This window comes from Nicotiana tabacum, chromosome 8 (genome assembly GCF_000715075.1).
Source record: "Nicotiana tabacum cultivar K326 chromosome 8, ASM71507v2, whole genome shotgun sequence".
Lineage (NCBI taxonomy): Eukaryota > Viridiplantae > Streptophyta > Magnoliopsida > Solanales > Solanaceae > Nicotiana > Nicotiana tabacum.
Window position 1 is genome coordinate 204,408,371 of NC_134087.1, and position 18,375 is coordinate 204,426,745.

Consider the following 18,375-nt stretch of genomic DNA (forward strand, 5'->3'; position numbering starts at 1 on the left):
AACCTCCAAAGACTAATAAATCAATCCATAGAGTTCCATTTCATGAACTCAAGAATGGTCACCACACATCTTAAGAACAAAATCAATATTAAATGGCACCCTCCCCAAACAGGCTGGACTAAGCTTAATATCGACGGGGCATTTGATAAAAAAATGAGTGGCATAAGTGGTATTTTCCGGGACTCCTCAGGAAAATGGATAATAGGATTTCAGAAATCTTGTTATAGTCTTTTTCCCCTTCACACTGAATTGCAGGCACTATATGACGGACTACAAGTGGCGCACAGGTTCAAACTATTTCCATTGAAAGTGGAAACTGACTCAACCGATGTTATCAATGCAATCAACAATGGTCATAGCACACTAGCCAATCTAATATACTCTTGCAAGTTGTTAAGACGCCAGGAGAAGCACCTACTACTACGGCATAACTTTAGAGAAGGAAATGCAATCGCAGATGCATTAACTAAGGAAGCAAAAAACAAAGAAAAAGATTATAAGCCAGAAGAACTAAAACTATATGTTGTACCGCCGTTTTGTGTACAACAAATGCTGGCCATGGACATGAGCGGGACTAGTAAATGCTCAAAGGAATTATCTATTTCTGCTTGTAATATGCTAAAAGCAATGGGCAACCAAAACATCCCTAGTAACTCTATTTTGCATATAGGTCTATCCCAAAATAATGAAAATGCTTGAGGTCAATGCATAAGAATATAGTATTAACTATTATATATATATATATATATATATATATATATATATATATAATCCTATTACTACTCAAAAAAAAAACTAAAGTTAGATTTTGAAAATCAGAATATTTAGTAAGGGAAGGCAATTAGTGAGGCTTAGAAGTGGCTAGCCGAGGAAAAAAGCGTATTTACCTCCACAAGATGAATATATATTAAATTTTTACTGCATAATTTCAGTATGATAAATGATAGCACAAAGCATGGAAACTTGAATGGACAAACATTGACCTAAACTAAGCAATAAGTCTAATAAAAAACTACTCCCTCCTGTCCATTTTTATTGATTTTTGATTTTTTTTTTGTGGTCCACTATTTAATTATTTTGAAATATCAAGATGGAATTTACTCTTTTTTTTCCCTCAAAGTTATCTTTGGAGTAAAAGTCTTGTAGAATGTGTTACAAATTAAAGAGATAGTAATGGTTAATAAGGTAAATTTCATTGTTAACTAAAGTTAAAAGATGGATTGCTTAAGCAAATATGTTGCTCCTTTAGGTCCAATATGTAGTTGGATAACCAATGGGCAAGTTACACTCTGGCCGATTGGCCAAAAATAATTACAATTGCTAGCCAAATTTACAAAAAAATATGTCTAAATTATGTACATTATATGGATATTATACGTTAATATATACAAAAAATATATATTTTGATGGTTATTATTTTTAAAAGCGACTATACTATATAATTTTTTCCTTAATTTAATTATTTTATTGTGTACCTACTATCTCTCACTAGAATAGGTGTCAAGTGACTTCACCTCTTTTATTACAATTGACAAAGGATAGTTTCAGAAAGATTTTGGAATTGTCACATATGAAACCGAGCGGCCTTCACGGCGTCCGAGGTTCTCCAATATCAAAAAAGCTATGGTCCATGCACCTGAGCACGTCCCAGTCTCACACATAAGTCACCATGCAAAGAGATTCCATACAAAGAGCATGGTTTTTAAGAGAGACAAAAACAGAAGATCTCCCAGCAACTTCTAGTTTGTCAAATACTGTCAGATTTTTCTATTACAGCAACGCTATATAATAATCATTCACTATAAAAATCAAGTTTCTTTTGGAACCAATTTTCATGCTATGTTATAATATATGTTCCGCTATAACAACACTTCGTTATAACAACCAAAAAAATCTGGAACAAACGAAACTGTTATAGAGTGATTTGAGTGTACTTACCAAGAGAAATGTCATTATTAACTTTTTAAGTCAAGAAAAAGAAAAACGGGGGGGGGGGGGGAGGGGGGAAGAAAGGTGTCATGTCAAGGAACTCAATTAATGAGCCAATGCATTTCCATTGAGAATCATTGATGCCATTTAAGAAATGGAAGGAGAGATTATTAGAAAGGAGAACTGAGTCAAATGCCTGCTAATATACAATACATCCTACCTCAAACTAGACATGTTATCAGCTCTGCAGTAATTGCAGTGCCCTAAGTTGAATAAATAATTATTTTTACATTTTCATGTCAATTCCGAAAGCAGAAAGAGAGTAGAACAAAGAAAACCACCAAAAAGAAGAAAGGAGAAACTGTGGCCTAAGTTTTCAGGCTAGGTAACCTACTGTGGCGCTAAACTATTTTCCTGCTTGTCGACAGCACAACCTTGAGGAAGAACTGTCCCGCCAATTCTTGTTGGAGGCCAATACCGAAATATTGATCTGCCTATTATGTTCTTTGCAGGTAGCGGTCCCCTGTTTTAAATAAGACTGATACATAAGATGCACATGTTTAATGAATCTAAGCAGTTTACGCGATGGTCTTAGCTTTTTCAAAGAGCGGATAACTCACCACACATGCGAATCATAGCTGTTATTCCGATTATCACCCATCACAAAAACTGAATTCTCAGGTACACGCTGCAGTAGGACATGAACAGAAAACAGTAAGAACAGTAGGCATTCTTCTCACACTAAATGGAAATTAAACAACACACTTTGGCCACAACTTTGATGGTTTTAGGCTTTTAGTATTAGTCAAAACTTCCTAAGGAGGAGATTGGGAGGGAAGCTGATTGCTGAGTTAGGTGAATTGGTAAAAAATGGAACATACCACTGGTGTCATTTCGTATTTGGGTGCCTCGAGAAGAAAATCTTCACTTCTCACAACCCCATTTATGATCAGTTTTCCTTCATGAACCTGCACTACCAAGAATAACCAAATTATTTCCTTTTATATTGCTCAACTTGGACAGATATTCGGTAATAAACCCCTCCCCCACATTGCAACCAAGGAATAAAAAAAGAAGAAAAAAATAGCAACAAGAAACAAGTGTGCATGTGGCGGTGTTATCAAATGCGCTCTTAAAGCGGTCTTAAGCCTTGAAGTAAGGTGCAAAACATGTTGAGCGCATCAAGGCTTTAAGGGATACTTTTCCTAGCCAATGAGCGCACACTACATAATTGATATTTCACTTTATCATAATTTTTTTTTTCAATTTCTTGTCCATATATTTGTTATTCATGTTTATAATTGTCTTTGACCAAAACGGCAGCCCGGTGCACTAAGCTCCCACTATGCGTGGGTTCCGGGAAAGGGCCGGACCACAAGGGTCTATTATACACAGTCTTACCCTACATTTCTGCAAGATGCTGTTTCCACGACTCCAACCCGCGACCTCCTGGTCACATGACAATAACGTTACCAGTTATGTCAAGGCTCCCCTTTAGTCTTGGACTACACATACATATTAGTATTATTTTTCTCCTTTTGCGCTTTTTTCCATCAAATCCCACGCTTTATTTGCACTTAAAGCCCTAACCGACCTTAGAGCATTTTTGCACTTTTTGCCTTTGATAACACTATAGCAAACGAAAGAAAGAAGACAAAACTTCCCCTTAGACCTTCCTTTACTATAATAAACCTAGAGGAAACACAACTGATAAGTTCCTAACTAGTAAATAGATTTACTCTCTCAAATTGAATCTCTAATTTTGATTTGACACAAAGAAAGTGACAATGTGAATAATTAAATGGGAAAGTAGGTTTTAAATTTTGAGTTATCTTTTCGTTGTTTAAGAATGAAAAAAGAAAAGTTACAATGGAAAGTCTAAAAGTGGATTCTATACACCAAAAAAAAAAAAAAAAAAGAGGATTCTATATAGTTTCTTCTTTAAAGTACTCCTATTAAATAGACTTTTCCATTTCAGTGAAATGGACACTATCTTAGGTTGGGACAAAATAAGAGAGGTGGGCTTCGAATTTGTGATTAAAGTGGACGGGAGTAATGAGACACCAAAAAGAACCTCGTTGGGGGTCAAAGTGAATATCAATTTATACGCAAATTCACCAGGAATTCTCCTAAAAGAGCAAAGATCGGAGAAGAATTCTACTATTTGACAACCTAAACTTATACTAGTTCAAGTGGCACATACACCGTGTATTAGAGTTGCAGCCTTGTGGTTGCAATTCCAACTTGGACCACTTGGTAATGCCAATGCTTATATCTATATCCACGTAATGCTATTAGAAACTCAACGTCACAGAACTAGTGGTGGCTATGAAATGCCAAGTGATCAGTCATAACTAAGCAGTTCAAGTTCCCAACAATTAAAAAGTAGTAATGCTGCTTCTATTATCTAGTGAACTCACCTCGACAATATCACCTTCCTTGGCAACAATCCTCTTAATAAAGACATCGTCATCTGTGTATCCTACTTCCTGAAGGACTGGAGGACTTTTGAATATTACTATATCATTGGGACAAGGCTTTCTGAGATAGTAGCTGACCTGTAAATCACAAGACAACATAGTTAACAAACAAAAATGACTTTAAAATAATCGATCCGCCATATTCTAATAAATAATACACAGTGGCGGATGTAGAGTATATCTACTGGGTTCCCGGGAACCCAGTAATTTTTGCGTAGACTCTGTACTTTTATTAAAAAATCCATTAAATATTAATAAATATATAACTGTGAACCCAGTTATTATTGTATATTAATTTAATATTACAATAGGAACCCATAAACTTCAAATCCTGGATCCGCCTCTGATAATACATATGGAGCGGACATCATAGCACAAATAATTGTCTTCAGATGATTGCAACACAATGCGACTTACTTCAAATATTGACTATAGGAAGGAATTTAGATACAATTTGCAGGTAGCCATCTAAAACTATTCTGACACCTAGTAAAAGGTATTTTGATGCATTTAAAACTGAAATAATAGCAAACTAACCACTAATCACTACTACTATAAGTCTTACAATCCTAAAATCAAATTCAACTACAACACGTTTCAACATTTATACTTACTGATACTGACATTTTTATTTTTAATTCAACATTCAGACACTCAGGAGGGAGCAATAATAGAAGCATAAATTCCGCAACCATCCTATTCCCCACATTTCAATCTATCTCCAACATGAAACTTACCTAAAACAACTGAAAACAGTCACATCAGAAGGAAATATTCAGCAAAAATGTTACCAGCCCAAGGGTGTCACTTATTTGTTAGTAAAGTGTCTGCAAACCTTGGAAACCAGGTTCAAATGATTGCACAAGAAAATATTAGGTGATTTCTTTCCATCTGCCTAAACCTTGGCCGGCAGAGTTAACCAATACTTGAGTTGTTGGAGATAGCAGGTACCTAGTCGAATATTCGAGGTGAGCACAAGCCGCCCGAACACCATAGTTATCAAAAGAAAAACTGACCAACTTTATTAACACCCCTTATATATCAATTATACCTCAATCCCAAACAAGTCGGTATTAGCTTATATGATTCACCTATATCCATTTAGATGATTCAACCTAGCTTAACCATCCTCCTTTATCCGACTAAACTTTCAAAGTTCAACTTCTTCAACAACAAGAGGAATAAATTCACAAACATATACAACAACTAAGTTTCAGTATTAAACAAGTTGGGGTCGGCACGTTAACAAATATATAGTAGTAAAGAAAAAACAAGAAAATTACCTTTTCAGCTACAATTCTATCGCCAACATCAAACGTGGGATACATGGACAAAGAAGGTATAAACCGTGGCTCAGCCACAAAGGACCTAAATGCAAGTGATACAGCCACTGCTAAAAAGACAGTTTTTGCATCATCCGGACTAAAATTCAGCCATTCTGGCAAAACCCCATTTTGCTCATCATCTCCACCACCACCTCCGCCGCCGTCGCCACCACCGCCGCCGTCCAAAACTGCCTTTGAAGTCTCTTCATTTGAGTCTTTTTTGACCCCTTTACATATAAAGCTCTGATTTTTAGCTTTTTTACATCTAAATTGCTTGAAAGTTAGAATCTTGGGAGTTCTGATGAAAAAATTGAAATGGGTATCATTGAATTGGAAAGTTTTAGATAAAGGGTTGAATTTGGAAAGTGAGAAATTTGGGGTTTTTGAGGTAAAGTTAGGGTTTTGAAGAGAAGATAATGGAAGGAGAAGCTGAAGAGCTATCATTGAATTGAATGTAAATTTTTATCTGAAACAGTTTAGAGTTCCCTTTAGGTGTTGAAATTTGAATTGGCAGCTAATTACGTGTGTATTTCGGTTAGGGGGCAATGGTACATACTAATTTTTCAGTTATTCTATTATGTATCACCAAAATTAGGACTTAGCAAAACTTTTTAGATAATTTTATATTTTAAAAAGTGATAAATTAAAAAAATATGAAAGATGGCTAAAGTATAGATCCATTAATATTCTACAACAAAGTTTTGAAAACAAAAAAGGCAAAATACACCGACAGACCATTAAACTTGTCCTTTCTTTTCACTATGACATTTAATCTTGAGTCTGTTCCATTTAAACCTTATAACAAAGTTATTACTGTGTCATTTAGACGTAAAATTTAATAGGCAGCCAAACATAAAAGATACGTGTAATTCACACGCCAAGTAACGAATAAGACGAGGACACATGGATTTAATTTCAACAAAGTTAAAAAAATATTTAAAAATATAAAAGAAAAATAAGAACCTCACCCACCCCTTCCTCATCTTCCAAGACGACCCCTCTTTAATCTTATACAAATTCCCACCCCTACCATCCTATCACTTTTTAATCCCACCCTACCACTCTTTAATCTTCTACAAGTTCCCCGCCGGCGACAGATCCCTGTTACTCCGATTCATTTCTTCCATCGGCGACCGGTCCCCTGTTCACCCCATGCTTCTTACAACTCTCTTTCTTCCGTCGTCTTCTCGGCGGCTCCCTCCAATATTTCACCCTCTACAAAAATAGAGGGGTTGAAGGCAATATCGAAAAATTAGTGGAGAAATGATATGAAGAGGAGTTGTGATAGTATCCCATTGAGAAGATGAATAAGAGAAATAGATTTTTTTTTTAGAAATAGTGTCTTTTGTTTCCACCTGTAGTTCGGGCCCACATCAATGGTAACATGTTAGTATTTTTGTATTTAAATGACACAGTAAAGACCTTGTTAAGGTGTAAGTGAAATAGACTAATTAAGATAAAGTATTAAAGTGAAAAGAGATGACAAGTTTAATGGTCTGCCGATGTATTCTACCTAAAAAAAGCTAAGCAAATACAAAGAAATATAGATTACACGAGTGGCAAGATATTAACCAAGTTAGGGGACACAAGAATAAAGTCTATAGGAGATTAAATATTTAAAAAGATAAATCTAAATCAAACGAAAGAAAGAAAAAGTATTACATTATAGTTTGCTACTCATAATCACTACAATACCTTGTGTATTGCTAGTGAATATGCGGGAAATAATTTAGTTTCAATAGGAGTAGCATAATAGGTTTGGGAATTAGAGTTTTGAATTTACTTACTTGTTGGCTTGTAACAGTTTTCATAATTCTAAGACCCAAGAAAAATTTAATGCTTTATTATTTTTAAACTTGATATATAAATATATATTTAACATGTAAATTAATCTGGTACAGTTCGGTATTTTTTCGGTTTATTTTCATAAAATACAAAACATATCCTAATTATCGGTACGGTTATAGATTCACATAAAAACATACGATTTTATTAAAAGAAACCTAAAAATCAATTTGGTACGCTACAGTTCGATAAGTTTAGTCGATTTTTAAATATCCATTGACGCCCCTAATTTCAGTTATATTTTTTTTTATATTTATTTTTTCCTTTTCAAGAAAAGAGACATTTCTAGTTTGCCTAGTTTAATTGATCGCAAATTTTTTTACAATAAAATTGTGTAGGCGACCTACACAATTGTGTAGATGAATTTCTCTCATAGTTAGAAATAGAAAGAGTAAATATAATTTTCAATACTTTAGGGGCAACTATGAAGTACTAACCATTCTAATTAGAAACTTGAAATCTGAGAAAGGGTATGATTTATGAATTAGTTGAAAAGAATGAGTTGTGATTTGTTTTTTGTGTGTGTTAATTGGTGTTAGGAGGGGAGTCTTGGTGTAATTAGTAAAACTGCTGTCAATTGCCATGTGATCAGGAAGTCACGGGTTCAAGCCGTGGAAATAATCTCTTGCAGGGTAAGGCTGCGTACAATAGACCCTTGTGTCCAGCCCTTTTCCGGACCCTGCACATAGCAAAAGATTAGTACATCGGACAACCCTTTTGTTAATTGGTGATTAAAATCAATAGATCCTTTATCCGTCATTCATCGAAGAGAATATGACTTACATAAAAATGAACCAAATGGGATCTGATATTGGTTTAAACAAATTACGATTGAGGGGAGTTGTGTTAAAGAACTCCTAGCCTTCAACTATTTTGGAGAGAGGTTCAATTAAAAATTGTCAGAATTTTAAGATTATGGGTACTCACTTTCTTTAACATAAAGTTGCTACCAACCGCATATATAAGTGTACAACCGTATATCAATTTTCTTATATTTTTTTATATAACAATACAGAGTTTATGCGGAAGTCAATGGGTGCAAAAGCACCTAAAATTAGTACATAGATGTGCCACTGGGTGGAATGGATATAAGTCTTCTATCTTAATCAGAATTTCATTATTTAGTTTTTATAGCAATATACATATATTATACAATAATTATACATATATAATACATAAATTATGCATATATTATTGTCCACCGACTATTTTTAATTTAAGTGGTTGGGTGAGGGACTATTTGGGTTAATTCTTCAAAAATAATTATTGCCAGGTAGAAAATGGTTAACTTTAACGGACCTATGAAGATGAACCAACATCTTCAGCTTGCTCCTTTCTACTGATTTTCATGGGCCATAGCATGGTCCATTTTACCAGAAGCCTTAATTAAGAGGTAGAAATAGCTTTTACTAGCCACTTTTTTGGCCATGTCTTTAAAAAATAGCTTCTGTTATGAAGTTTTAAATTTCCCTAGTGAAACTTCAAGACATTATAGTAGAATTTGCTTGTTAAATTTGAAACTCCGGGACATTGATTATTTTTCAATTACAAAACCTGAAAAGTGACTATTTCTTAAAGTTTTTCCCCAATTAGAGATATAACAACATGAGTCTTGCTCATAAGGACAGGCCATGTTGTTCATATTCGGCCCAAAAGGTTGCCAGAAACAGGTTAGAGGGCAAAAAACCGGCCGAATCGAAAACTTTGGTTTATATGGTTTCGGGTTTTTCGGCTTATTCAGGCGGTTTTGTTGGTTTATGTTTTCTATAGTTTCGGTGTTCGGTTTGCAACTTCGATTTTTGGTTAAACCGAAAAATCGAAATTTTCTAATATAGGTCCTAGCCTCTGGATTCCTCTTAAGTTGTCTAGCCCAACTTATTCACATATTTAAATTATAAATTTGAAGCTCAAACCCAAATAAAGTCTCACATTCTAATAATTAGCCCTTTTATTTTGCCAATACATCTTTCATCTTTGTTTGCTTGCGCGTCGCCGATGTTGTTGTGGAATAATGAGTAATGACATTCATCTTTATTTGCTAGCGTCTCTTTTATTTTTTACAAGAAAAATTTATTGCATTGTTGAAATAGAAGAAAACAGTAATCCTACTATATAATTTATTTTGCATAATATTTGTTTATGTTTCATCGGAAGTGTGAGATCTAAAGTAGAAAACTCTTTATATAATAGATACTAATGCTCCTCTAATTTGAACTTGCTTGTATTATGCTTTTAGATGATTGTCTACATCTTTACGAGATAGTTATATTGTAATCTTTGTCAAGTAAATTTGTTCATATTTTTGAATTTTAGTTACACTAAAATATGAAATTAGTCATATTTTTCAGTAGAAAAGTCCAATTTGAAAGCTCAATACGATAAGACCAAACCGGCTGAATCCAACCGAAATCGACCGTACCAAATTAGCAAAAACCAAAGAAATCGCACTAATTTTGGTTCGGTAATTGGTGTACCAAATAAAAACCCGAAAATCGAACAAACCAAACTAAACTTCATGAAAACCGAATAGAACGGACCGGCGCCCACCCCTAGGCAAAATGTTGTTTTGTTACTAAAGTAGAGTCTAAAAAGGGGATCTTTACACAATGGCCGGCCGGAAATATTATTTACTTTTTCTAATCAGTATACATAGATTATACACTAATTATATACATGTTATACATAAATTATACATGTATTATATATCCTCTGGTTATCTTTAGTTTAAATGGTTGAGTTGATTGTTATTTAATTTAATTCTTCTCGAAAAAAATGGTTGTTTTTTGTATCAATCAATAGATTAAGGGGTCGTTTGGTAGGATGCGTTAGATGAAATAATGCATGCATTAGCTTTGTGTATTAATAATACATTGTTTGGTATACATTTTGAACATATGCATTAGTTATACATCCTATTTGGTATTACCCTATGCATAACTAATGCATAGAAAACAATGGTATTAGCAATGCAATGAGTTTTAGTGCAATCATTAGCTTAGTTAAAGACAAAATTGTCCTTCAACATTTATGCTTGATTAAAATATGCTAGTTATTATATTGATGGAAGTTTAAAATAATTCAAATAGTGAGAAATAAAATTATAGCCCTAGTAAATAAATAAATACTTAGCATATTTCCTTTTTTATAAATAAATATTTAGTTCTATTTTACAATATAGGTAGACAAATTAAATAATTTTTTTTAAACTTTTTCATATAAAAATATTTCTCAACATATGTTTCATTTAGAAAATTAAAGTGATGGACTGGTTTTGGGGGCATTTTTGTAAACAAACAATTCTTTTAGAAATTGCACAATGTTTTAATACATCAAACCAAACAATGGATAAGAAATATGTTAGCATAACTAATACCAGTATAATTAATGCAAGCATAACTAATACCAACATTACTAATACACCATATTCAACATTATTCTTATGCACCCTACCAAACGACCCCTAAGTCTCTCAGTATGCGTGCAAAACAACATCTTCGGGGTGATGAGGTGGACAAATTCCTTACTCCAGCTTCAAAGGAGCATTTTTGCATGAATAGATACTTAGTCGGAGATTAGAGCATAAGAACTTTGTAATGTCAGAGAAAATTCACAATAAATTTATTTTATACAGTTTAACACATCTAATAAATTTGAGTGAAAGAAATAAACCTGATTTCTGGGACAATCTTGAAACCCTTTACCTTAAAGCTACATGTTGTAGGCGGATCTATGCTATACTTTGAGGACGTCATCGGCACCCATAAAATTCGTAAAAATTTCATGTATACATGTGTATGTCTTTAAAAAAATAGTACTAATAAATTAGTACCGGATACCTTATATACAAAGCAGATTTTGCTTGAATCTATCCAAAAGTAAATCACCGACCTTTAAATTTTGAATCCGCCTCCGAATTTACCCATAACCCCCACACAAATGATTAACCAACCAACAAACAAGAACTCTACAACCAACTAATAAGATTTTTTAAAAATAAAAAAAAAAAAAAAAACAGTAGATACTAACGGTTGGCAGAAAAAACCATGTGATGAGAAGTAGTAAAGTCAATAAATATGGCAAAATTGTAGCAAATTGGTACTGCCATATTCTTGTGACTTGTCCCCATGATTTCTTGCATGTGCAAAAAGGTTGTCTTGACCATAAATTTAATAGATAGCCCTTTTAACTTTTGCTTTCTTTTGTATTACATGTGACCATCTAATTCCGACAAGGACCACCTTCCTAATTGCATTAAACAATAGGACTATATAGGAGTGGTTGTTTATGCACCAAAAGACAGAAACCAACAATGTTTAAACTATTGGTCAAGCTTTCTTCTTATGTATCCAAATAATTAGATTTATCATTAACTTGTCCAAATCGCATTTATATGCCCGTTACGAAATTAAATACATGGACAACAACAACCTTAGTATAATCTTGTGTATGCAAACCTCATCCCTGCCTTGTGAAGATAGAGAAGCCGTTTCTAGAAAATAAAATTGAATAGATTAGGAAAACAAAGAAGCGTATATGTGAAAGGAACTCCAAAATTGATTAAAGTTCGGCGTTAAACACATAAGGTATATCTAACCTCAAAGAAGTTGGTGAAAATCATAGAATATCAGGGTTCAAATCTAACGGAGATGAAAAATGCTAAGTGATTATTTCATTTGTCTAATTTTTGGTGGACAGAGATACCCGATACATGTGCTAGTTGGAGATAAGAACCTAATAGCTCCCATTTAGCCATAAATTTTGGCTTTATTTTTTCAATTTTTTTTTTGAAAACATTGTTTGTATATGAAATATGATCATGTTTTGGCGAAAAAAACTTCACAAATTTTCAAGTTCCCAAATACTGGTTTAGGGAAAAAATGGGTTAAAATGTTTCTTCCACTCATAAAATTTCAATTTTTCTTCAAATAAAATGCATATCCAAACACAATTTCAACTTTCAAAAATTATTTTTCAACACAACTTCAAACACTCTTTTTTCAAGTTTCAATCAAATCTATATCCAAACCCAGCTAAAATGGTGCTCCACACTTGGTGCAAGTACATCTTGTAAAATTCAGCAGATAGAGATGTCTATTGTCTCCAACATGACATGGTCAAATTTGCACAAAGAAAAAAAGTCAGCAGTTTGGTTTGACAGCTTAGATTCAAGGGAAGAGAAAATTCAAAGTTGAATAAACTACTTAAAATACTACATGCAACTTGCTTAGTTTTGTCATTTACACATCAGCTGATTCAAATCCAATTGTCAAATGCACATTTTAAGCAAAACACAACCAGCATCAAGGAATAAGTCTGAATGGATATGAACAAAATAATCAATGCTATCATTGAAGCATTGAATAAAAGAATTGGCAGTATAATTCATCCCTCTGTTGTAAAAGGCATTATAAATACAAAATGGAGAACTTTCCTCATATAAAAAGAAAAAAAGAAGAAAAAAAAACTGTATATTGACCAAGTAAATCACCCCTTTTATGCAATTGCTGAAGCATTCACATGTTAAAAATAGAGTTAGGTTGAAAGATTATACAGAAATGGAGTTGTTGCACTAAGACCTTTCACTGAATCCTTTGCTTCCACTGAATCCTTTGCTGTCTTTCTTCAACTTATCCATTTCCATTTCCCTTGTCCGTTGGCCTTCGCTACTTGATCCAGACGGGTACAGCCCATATTCACTTGTCGGATTACTGTACTGGCCACTGCTTTCATATTCTTGGCTCGTCGCTAGTGCCATCTTCCTGAATTTCTTCATGTCTTCATTGTATTGGAGTGCATCATAATCTGAACTTGTATATGAACTGTATACTGTGCTGTGTCCAGGTTTAATCCCTTCATTAAGGTCCGATAACGAGACAGCTCCTTCCAAAGCTCTGAGAACCTGCTCAAGTTTTCAGTAAAAACTTAAGATTGCAGATAGTAAATCTAAAGTTTGCAATCTACATCTTGACTAGAGCATAAACTCCTAGTGATTTTTAGTTTTAATCAGTAGAAAATAGCAAAGGCAACTCCATACTCAAGACTCAAACCCGAGACGTCTGGTTAAGGATGGAGTACTTACCACTCTACCCAAAAATTGGTAGTAGTAGAGTGCATTTGGAACTTCTAAACATCACTTTCAATATTCTCACTTGTACAAGGTTGAAGCTCATCATAACTCCAACTTCCTAAATGATTACTATGTTTTACTTTTAATGCCTGTTCACTAAAAGAGGGTCACCCGGTGCACGGAGCATCCCGGAGAAGGGCCACATTCCAAAGGGATGTGATGCATTCGAATAATTTTTAATGCAAAATGGAATTTCACCTGAGTCATTCGTGGTCGACGTTTTGCTGAATGACGCACACAAGCAGCAGCGCAAGCAACCATGCGAGCCATCTCATTATGGTTATAATCATTTTCTAGCCGAGGATCAACGAGGGCATCAAACTTTTCATCCTCTAAAGCTCGTGTGAGCAATGGCCGTGCCTGAAACATACAGAAGGTAATTTCTTTGTGAGCAGAACAGCAGAATTACTCAAACTGAAGAGCTAGTGGAAGGAAATCAAAGACGGCCAACATGTCCGCATAAATATACTCACCCAGTCCACCAAACTATCTTCTGTGAATGACGGATTGGAGTCAACAGGCCGACGTCCAGTTATCAACTCTAGAAGCATCACACCAAAGGAGAATACATCTGACCTATCCGTAAGCTTTCCAGACGACGCATATTCTGGAGCCAAATATCTAGCGTCGGCAATAATGAAGAAAAACAATCAGGTCTACTGATGATCAAATGGTAAAAAAGCAGCACGCTTAGCAATACATATACAAGATAGGAAATCGGGAACCGAACTAATACACACAAAAGAATCCAATTCTTACCCAAAAGTTCCCATCACTCTGGTGGAGACATGAGTGTTAACATCAGAAGTAAGCTTAGCAAGTCCAAAATCAGCAACCTGAGAAAGCGGAAAAGTTTCTTTGACCACATGGAAACACAAAGAGGATACAGGATTTACTAGATAGTACAACTGAATTTAGCTTCTGATGGCATCCATAATGTATAATTTGCAGAAAAAAACAACCTCTGAGTGAAAGCGATTGGAGAACATTAGTGATTCAATAATCAAATAAACAAAATTTAACATGCTCTTCAATTGTACATTTTTTTTAATAAAGCTTCAATTGTACATGCAAAGGACTGTTACCTTAGCCTCAAAATTGAAGTCGATAAGTATATTAGCTGCCTTGATATCACGGTGAATGATTTTAGGTTGGCCTGTGAAGGGAGAAAATGATTCATTTCACATTAAGAACTTGTGACAAAAAGTCCAAAAAAGATATCAACACGATTGAACCATGACATACAGTCTTCATGCAGATATGCCAGTCCTTTAGCAGACCCTAGAGCAATCTTCAGTCGGGTAGGCCAATCCAATGGAGGCCTTCCCTTTCCTAAAAATATTCCAAGTATAAGAATTTGGATTAGTAGACAGATCAAGCATGTTCAGGGTTGATTTACCAGTGAACTTTTTACTACAATGAAAGCAGTAAAATAGACTTACCATGTAAATGAAATTCCATAGTGTTGTTCGGAACAAACTCATAAACGAGCATTCTCTGAGCCCCAGTAATGCAGTATCCAACAAGAGAAACGAGATGTTTGTGATGTACTCTGCTAATAATCTCAACTTCCGCCTGAAATTCACGTTCACCTTGTCCACTTCCAGCCTTAAGCTGTTTAACTGCAACCTCTTTCCCATTAGGAAGGACCCCTTTGTGCACATAACCAAAACCACCTTGTCCAAGAAGGTTAGCATCTGAGAAGCCATCAGTTGCCCGAACCAATTCCTCGTATGTGAATGTGCTCTGAGAGAAACCTAAGGCCATGCCAGGAGAAGGTGGTAGAAGCGCAACTTCAGACCCAGAATAATTGGAGGAAGTCCCAGTGCTGTTCATGTAAGGTTGAGGTGAAGGTGCACGTACTGGAGCGTGTGAAGGTCGTAATGCCCCTGGTGGTGGAGGAGATGGTTTTGGGGGCATTGTAACAAAATGATCCGCTGGTGGTGGAGCATTTTGCTGCCAATGTTGCATATGCCCACCATGCGGTTCAGCTGACAAACAACATCAACATTAGAACTCAAAAGTTAATATATCGGAGTATATTTTCTAGAACGTATTTCACTTACCAACCAAAAAGACTAGCATGAAAAATATTTTCCAAAACAATTTCTGTCATTACCAAACATACCCTATATATAGCTAAATCTATTCTGTTATCCAGACACTTAAAGCTTGAATCTTCATGCATTTTCAACAGCAACCAAAACAATAAGGTACTCAATAGTCCAGGCGCTAGAACATTATACATACAATAATAGGCCTCAGTCCCAAACAAAGTTAGAGGGTCCGCGATATGAACTCTCACTTCTTTTCTTGAAGCTCAATTCATATCATCATCATACCAAAATAAAATCTGTACTATGAGCATTCATCCTAAATTGGCAAATTTTATGTTGGCAGCCAGACTACTGCAACCCTCCTTTATCTGGACTTAGAACCGGCAATGTGAGCAAGCCCACACGAGCTGGGTTAACATTATAAATACGTATACGTATATCCAGGCGCACATGTTCAAAACTCGGTGGATGATGGGCTTATCCCTCTACCGTTTCTCCAGTTAAATACAACCCACACATCACAAGTTGCTCTTGAACAAATATATTTGTTGATGAATCAAAAATGTGTAGCAGTTAATTAATATCAAATTCAGAAAAGATCTCACCTTTGACTCCTTGTGGTGGTGGAGGTGGAACATAGTAATTATCCTCATTTCTTCTTCTCTTCTTCTTGCAGAATATGAACAACAAACTCAACACTGCTAAAATTACAACACCTCCAATAGCAATTCCCACAACTGTCCCCGTCGATATTCCATTTGACCCTCCATCTGACGGCGGCGGTGACAACGCCGGAGTTGATGGACTTCCTCCCCTAGATGGCACCGGAGTCCTCCCTGAAGGTACTGGCGGTGAATTCCCTCTAGCCGGAGGTGAGGGTGATGAACCAGAAGGCGGAGAAGGAGTGGTGGACGGAGGCGAAGGAGGAGACCCAGATGGAGGAGTTGACGGATTTGTTGGCGGAGCAGGGGTGGTTGGTGGTGGCGGAGAGGCTGAGGCAGCCGGCGGAGTTGCTGCTGGTGGGGTCGGAGTGGATGGAGGCGGAGTTGTAGCCGGTGGTGGAGCTGTTGCTGGTGGCGTTGGTGTGGCCGGAGGTGGAGCTTGTGCAGGAGTCGCCGGCGGTGGAGCTGTTGCTGGTGGTGTAGGGGAGGACGGAGGGGGAGCCTGTGCTGGAGTCGCCGGTGGCGGAGAAGTAGAATTACTAGGCGGTGAAGTGGGAGCAGGGGCCGTTACCGGCGTCGGAGAAGACATTTTCCGGCGACCCTTTTAAGTATACACTGTGTGTGTGCGTGAAAAAGAAGACTAAAACCCAAAAATTAATGCAAACAATACAAAAGAATTGGTGGAAACTTTAATAGGAAAAATTTGTATAAGCTTTTGATTCTCTCACTAGAATTTTACTCCTTTTAGGAGAGAAAGTGAGAGAGAGAAAGAAGAAAACGAAAACAGAAACTGTAGTATAGTAGTCGTTAGGAATAAAAGAGGGAAGAATAAGCATGTCCAAAGTAGATATTTATTTATTTTATATAAAAAAATATATTTTTATTCCTTAATAGCTCTACCTTTTGGATTTGTTTTTCCTTATATCTTGATATGTAACGTGATTTTATTTTTACAAATTAAGTTAAGTATTTGTTAGATAACTATAACTAAAATTTATTGATATGCATTAATTGGAAATCTCATAAAAATAGTACTTAATATTCTATTACATATTATTATTAACAAATTGCTTTATTTGAGTCGAATGTCTACCGGAAATATCCTCTCAACCGACATAAGCTAGGGGTAAGTTTACATAAGGCATTTAGACATAAGAACTATAAAATTTCAAAAAAAATTTAAGTGAAAATAATATTTGAAAATTAGAGTTGTGTTTGACATGAATATAATTTTGGACTATTTTTAAGTTTTGTTAGTGATCTGAGTGAAAATTTTGAAAAATAACTTTTTGGAGTTTTTAAAATTTTCAAAAAAAATCAAAATTCATCTTCAAGTGAAAATTAAAAATTTTATGGTCAAACACTGATTTCGAAAAAAAGTAAAAAAAATTTGAAAAAGAAGTAAAAAAAATTCTTATGTCCAAACAGGCTCATAATATCCTTCCCATGCCCATTTGTGTAATTCCACTGAGTTTATTGTTATGGTTGTTGATATTAATATTAACGAATAATATATATATAAAAATATGCTATCATTATATGTAACTTAAATTTATTTCTTTTTTCAGCCATATGAGTTGGATAAAGTGGTTTTAAATCGAATGAAAAGGATTTTATTAAGTTGATTGTTATGGTAAAAGAAAATTCTAAAATATTCATACGGTCCAAGTGCAATTGCAGTTAAACTATAATTGAGGCGCATTTGATGGCTTGACATATTGCTTTTCTAGTCTTCAAAGTTATAGAAATTTAGCTACGTGTTGTTATGCTATGTGGTAAATATTTATTCATACCGTGTGTTTACACCAAACTATATTAATTTACTATGATTAATTAATTTAATTAAATAAGAATGCATATAATTTACCATAGTTAAATGATTGAAGTCCATATGCAAGACACATGTCATGTATCTATTGATTTGATGTAAACACCCGATGCAGATAAGTT

At 35.0% G+C, this 18,375-nt stretch overlaps 3 protein-coding genes across 4 annotated transcripts; 1 reads left to right on the forward strand and 2 right to left on the reverse strand.

Annotated features, from left to right (window-relative positions):
- The first annotated feature begins 153 nt into the window (after positions 1-153).
- On the forward strand, positions 154-699 carry LOC142163509 (uncharacterized). Its single transcript, XM_075220802.1, has one exon. It carries the CDS (start codon positions 154-156, stop codon positions 697-699), a length of 546 nt encoding a protein of 181 aa, XP_075076903.1.
- Positions 700-2,034: 1,335 nt separating this feature from the next.
- LOC107795000 (chloroplast processing peptidase) lies at positions 2,035-6,325 on the reverse strand. 2 transcript variants are annotated; one of them, XM_016617560.2, is made up of 5 exons: positions 5,693-6,325; positions 4,350-4,487; positions 2,811-2,897; positions 2,550-2,617; positions 2,035-2,467 (listed from the first exon to the last, which is right to left on the reverse strand). In XM_016617560.2, exons 1-5 carry the CDS (start codon positions 6,176-6,178, stop codon positions 2,458-2,460), a joined length of 789 nt encoding a protein of 262 aa, XP_016473046.1. In that variant the 5' UTR covers positions 6,179-6,325; the 3' UTR covers positions 2,035-2,457. The 2 variants fall into 2 exon arrangements, with proteins under 2 accessions (XP_016473046.1, XP_016473045.1); XM_016617559.2 differs by having other exon boundaries at positions 2,035-2,452; positions 5,693-6,324.
- Positions 6,326-12,903: 6,578 nt separating this feature from the next.
- On the reverse strand, positions 12,904-17,235 carry LOC107795001 (proline-rich receptor-like protein kinase PERK15). The gene is made up of 8 exons (XM_075220072.1): positions 16,369-17,235; positions 15,149-15,697; positions 14,952-15,038; positions 14,792-14,862; positions 14,466-14,542; positions 14,180-14,327; positions 13,905-14,066; positions 12,904-13,478 (listed from the first exon to the last, which is right to left on the reverse strand). The coding sequence occupies exons 1-8, from the start codon at positions 17,012-17,014 to the stop codon at positions 13,149-13,151; spliced, it is 2,070 nt and encodes a 689-aa protein (XP_075076173.1). The 5' UTR covers positions 17,015-17,235; the 3' UTR covers positions 12,904-13,148.
- Positions 17,236-18,375: the final 1,140 nt, after the last annotated feature.